General features: G+C 30.4%; 1 protein-coding gene across 1 annotated transcript in view; it reads right to left on the bottom strand.

The window, feature by feature from the left end:
• LOC106478104 (thrombospondin-4-like) overlaps positions 1-3,334 on the bottom strand; it is a 65,415-nt gene that overhangs the window by 38,304 nt on the left and 23,777 nt on the right. The window contains exon 8 of the mRNA XM_022381637.1: positions 650-727. Within this exon, the coding sequence (XP_022237345.1) occupies positions 650-727 (78 nt within the window). The remainder of the gene's footprint in view (positions 1-649; positions 728-3,334) is intronic.

Below are 3,334 nucleotides of genomic sequence, written 5' to 3' on the forward strand. Positions count from 1 at the left end.
GCACGGATATAGGTTACAATGTAATAGGATATATGTTCATCAATTATATTTTTATTGATTAATAAATATAATGTTTTAAAATATCCTAGCACGGATATAGGTTACAATGTAATAGGATATATGTTCATCAATTATATTTTTATTGATTAATAAATATAATGTTTTAAAATATCCTAGCACGGATATAGGTTACAATGTAATAGGATATGTGTTCATCAATTATATTTTTATTACTATTTATCAAATATAACAGAAAGTCATATTTTAGTGCTTAAAGTAAACTGTTAAGAAGTATTAAATGACTCATTTCAGTTTTATTATATTGTGAACCTTTTTCAGTTTAGAACAAAGCGTTATACCTGTTCTTGTATGAATAAATCATAGAACTGTTTTGTCTCACTGATAAATACCAAACTTATTATTCCTGTAGTTAATATGAAAGTTACCATAACTAATCGTTAATATTTTCTGAGTTCTTTAATACGCTACGAAACTACATTATCACTGGTTCATAAGCAACAACAATGAATTTCACTAAACTATAGAACTGTACACTACCTCACTGTAAAATTATTTCTTCAGCAACTACACTTGAAATTATTGTTTTTCCCGTCCAGGATCTTGTAATAATATTTTTATTTTTAATTACCTCGGTGTTGATACACTGTGAATTATCCACACAGCCGCCGTTGTTCCCATCATCACATTCATTGACGTCTAAACACAGCTAGAGCGCAAACAAAAACACTGTTAATATAACTTTAACTTTAAACACAGCTAGAGCGAAAACAAAAACACTATTGATATAACACTGAGTCTAAACGCAGCTAGAGCGCAAATAAAAACACTGTTGATATAACATTGACGTCTAAACACAGATAGAGCGTAAACAAAAACACTGTTGGTTTAAGATTGACGTTTAAACACAGCTTGAGCACAAAAAAATATTGTTGAACTGACAAATCAATGCAATATGCTAGTCACAGGTTTAAGTTACAAAACACAGGTAGCCCGATGTGAAAACATGATAAACTTGTTATATTTTGTGTAAAAAATAGGAAAATATGGAACCAGAAAGTACATACATCCAACTATCATTACCACTCCATTTAGTTCAATTTTCGTATTACTAATATAAGATATTACATTAAATCTGTTTATCTCTAAAACGTTTTAAAATTATAATCATAAGGCTCGTGTGAGGCCCCTTGCAACAGCTATCCTATACAAACAACAGTGTTAAAAATATTTATCAACTTCAAACTAAATTATTCAGAGACTTCACATTTTCGTTCTTCAAATTCAGGTTCCTAAATACCAACAAAGCTGAGATTATTATATGTTTTTAAATGAAAATATCAATAAAATAGACTATTTATTACAATGTTTATCAATGCTGTAATATGGCCATATTCTGATGAAGAAACGATTTATTCAAGGTAAAAATATAGATTTGTTGAACCAATGAACATCCACACTTTCTAAAATGTTTGATGTAAAAAATTTTTTTCAAATACAGCTTTTTTCTCGTCTGCTCTAAAGATAATATTTTAACGTTTATCCGCAATTACAGCTGTACGTATTTATCAACTGTAGAATTGCCGATGGGGATCCATCGGATTCTTAAACCTATTTTTTTACAATTATTAATACGCCAAATTGTTTACCATTTCAATAATTTGATAGTTACGAAAAAATCATGTAAATAAAAAAAAATTCATTAATACTGCAATCAACCCTACTAATTACTCCTGAGGTTTTCCTATATATGTTGCCCCACCCTATATATGTTGCCTCAGCGTTAAATCAGCAGGCTTAAGGCGCTAACAATTGGATTTCAATACTTGTGGTGGGCAGAGCATAGATATAGCCCATTGTGTAATGTTGCGCTTAACAATAACCTAACTAATCCTATGTATAATGGCTGGAGACGGCTTAAATTAACCTATGTATGTTACATATAAAATGAGTAACTTATCTCTTTTTTTTAATCACTTCTCTTTTAAGATGCAATATATTGTTAGAGCATGGTATATAAATACGTCAGAAAACTGAGATTTAATGGTTTAAATCAGAGATTTTCCCTTGAACTGCTATTCTTAAAAATATCTGAGTTGTCTTCGAATAAACGTGTTCTCGACTAATGATATTTTTCCCACGTACCTTTATACCATATTTTGCTAGGAAAATATAGTCGGCCAATATAATTCTAACGCGGCTGAATCATGCCTTAAATATTTTGAAGTCTGTACAAACCTTGCTTAAATAAGTGGTCAGACTTCACAGGGCAAACGGTTTACATGGTGATCTTCAAAATGTTTTTAGTACTTATAAATTAATTCAAAATTAACCGTATACTTCACACTGTGAGGAAAGAACTAAAGTGAAATAACGCGTTACATTATATACCGAAAGCTAAAATTTAATACATTATAATTATCAATCATTTGCGGCTGCAGCTAAAAGTAAAGTCGTTTTATTTGGTTCCACCTCACTAGGGGGACAATGGTTTGGTTAGTTTTATCGCATATCATTCTGAATTATATTTATACAAAACATAATATTAATAACAAACTTTAATGAAAGTATTTTCTTTGGTTCGTTAACATTTTTCACGTAAAGCTATACAATGACTATCTGTGTACAGCTGTTCCTAATTTTGAACTTATTAAAGGGAAGGCAGCTAAACAACAATAAGTACTGTCAGTTTTTGGGCCTACCTTTATGAAACAGAATAATTGGATGTAACCGTTACTCTTATAGCGCTCTTAGGGGTTTAAATTGCGTAGGAATTGTTTTCGCACAAACGAGACACAAACCATGGACCCTCTGATTCAATATCCAGGTGTACTGACTACTAGGCTACATACGTTTTATTATTGGAAAGAAAGAAACCTGTTGTAGTTTAATATAATGCTTCATAATATGTTTCAACGTATAGATCTTAAATACATTAATATAGAGAATGAAACAGTCACAATGAAAATAACAAATCAGAATACCGTACATGAATTCATATAGAAAAGTAGTGAACGAACTTTACTGTTAGTTTACCACACAACCCTGTAGACAAGATCTATGTGTCTTTGTTAAATAATAGAGAAGTCTTAAGTTTTAGAAAAATCATATAAGTCAAAAACAGAACACGATATATTGTTTACCTTCACAGCACAAACAATGCAGAAGTTACTTTTAATTTAGTAACTAACCTACATAGTGGGTTTACCGAAACTTTTTAATAGTTTCTACATATCCATAGCACACGCAAATTTTCTACAGAAAACTACATAACCACCTGTTTAGAAAAGTTTGTAGAGTAAATTATCAAAAGTTC

This window comes from Limulus polyphemus, unplaced genomic scaffold (assembly GCF_000517525.1).
Source record: "Limulus polyphemus unplaced genomic scaffold, Limulus_polyphemus-2.1.2 Scaffold180, whole genome shotgun sequence".
NCBI classification, from domain to species: domain Eukaryota; kingdom Metazoa; phylum Arthropoda; class Merostomata; order Xiphosura; family Limulidae; genus Limulus; species Limulus polyphemus.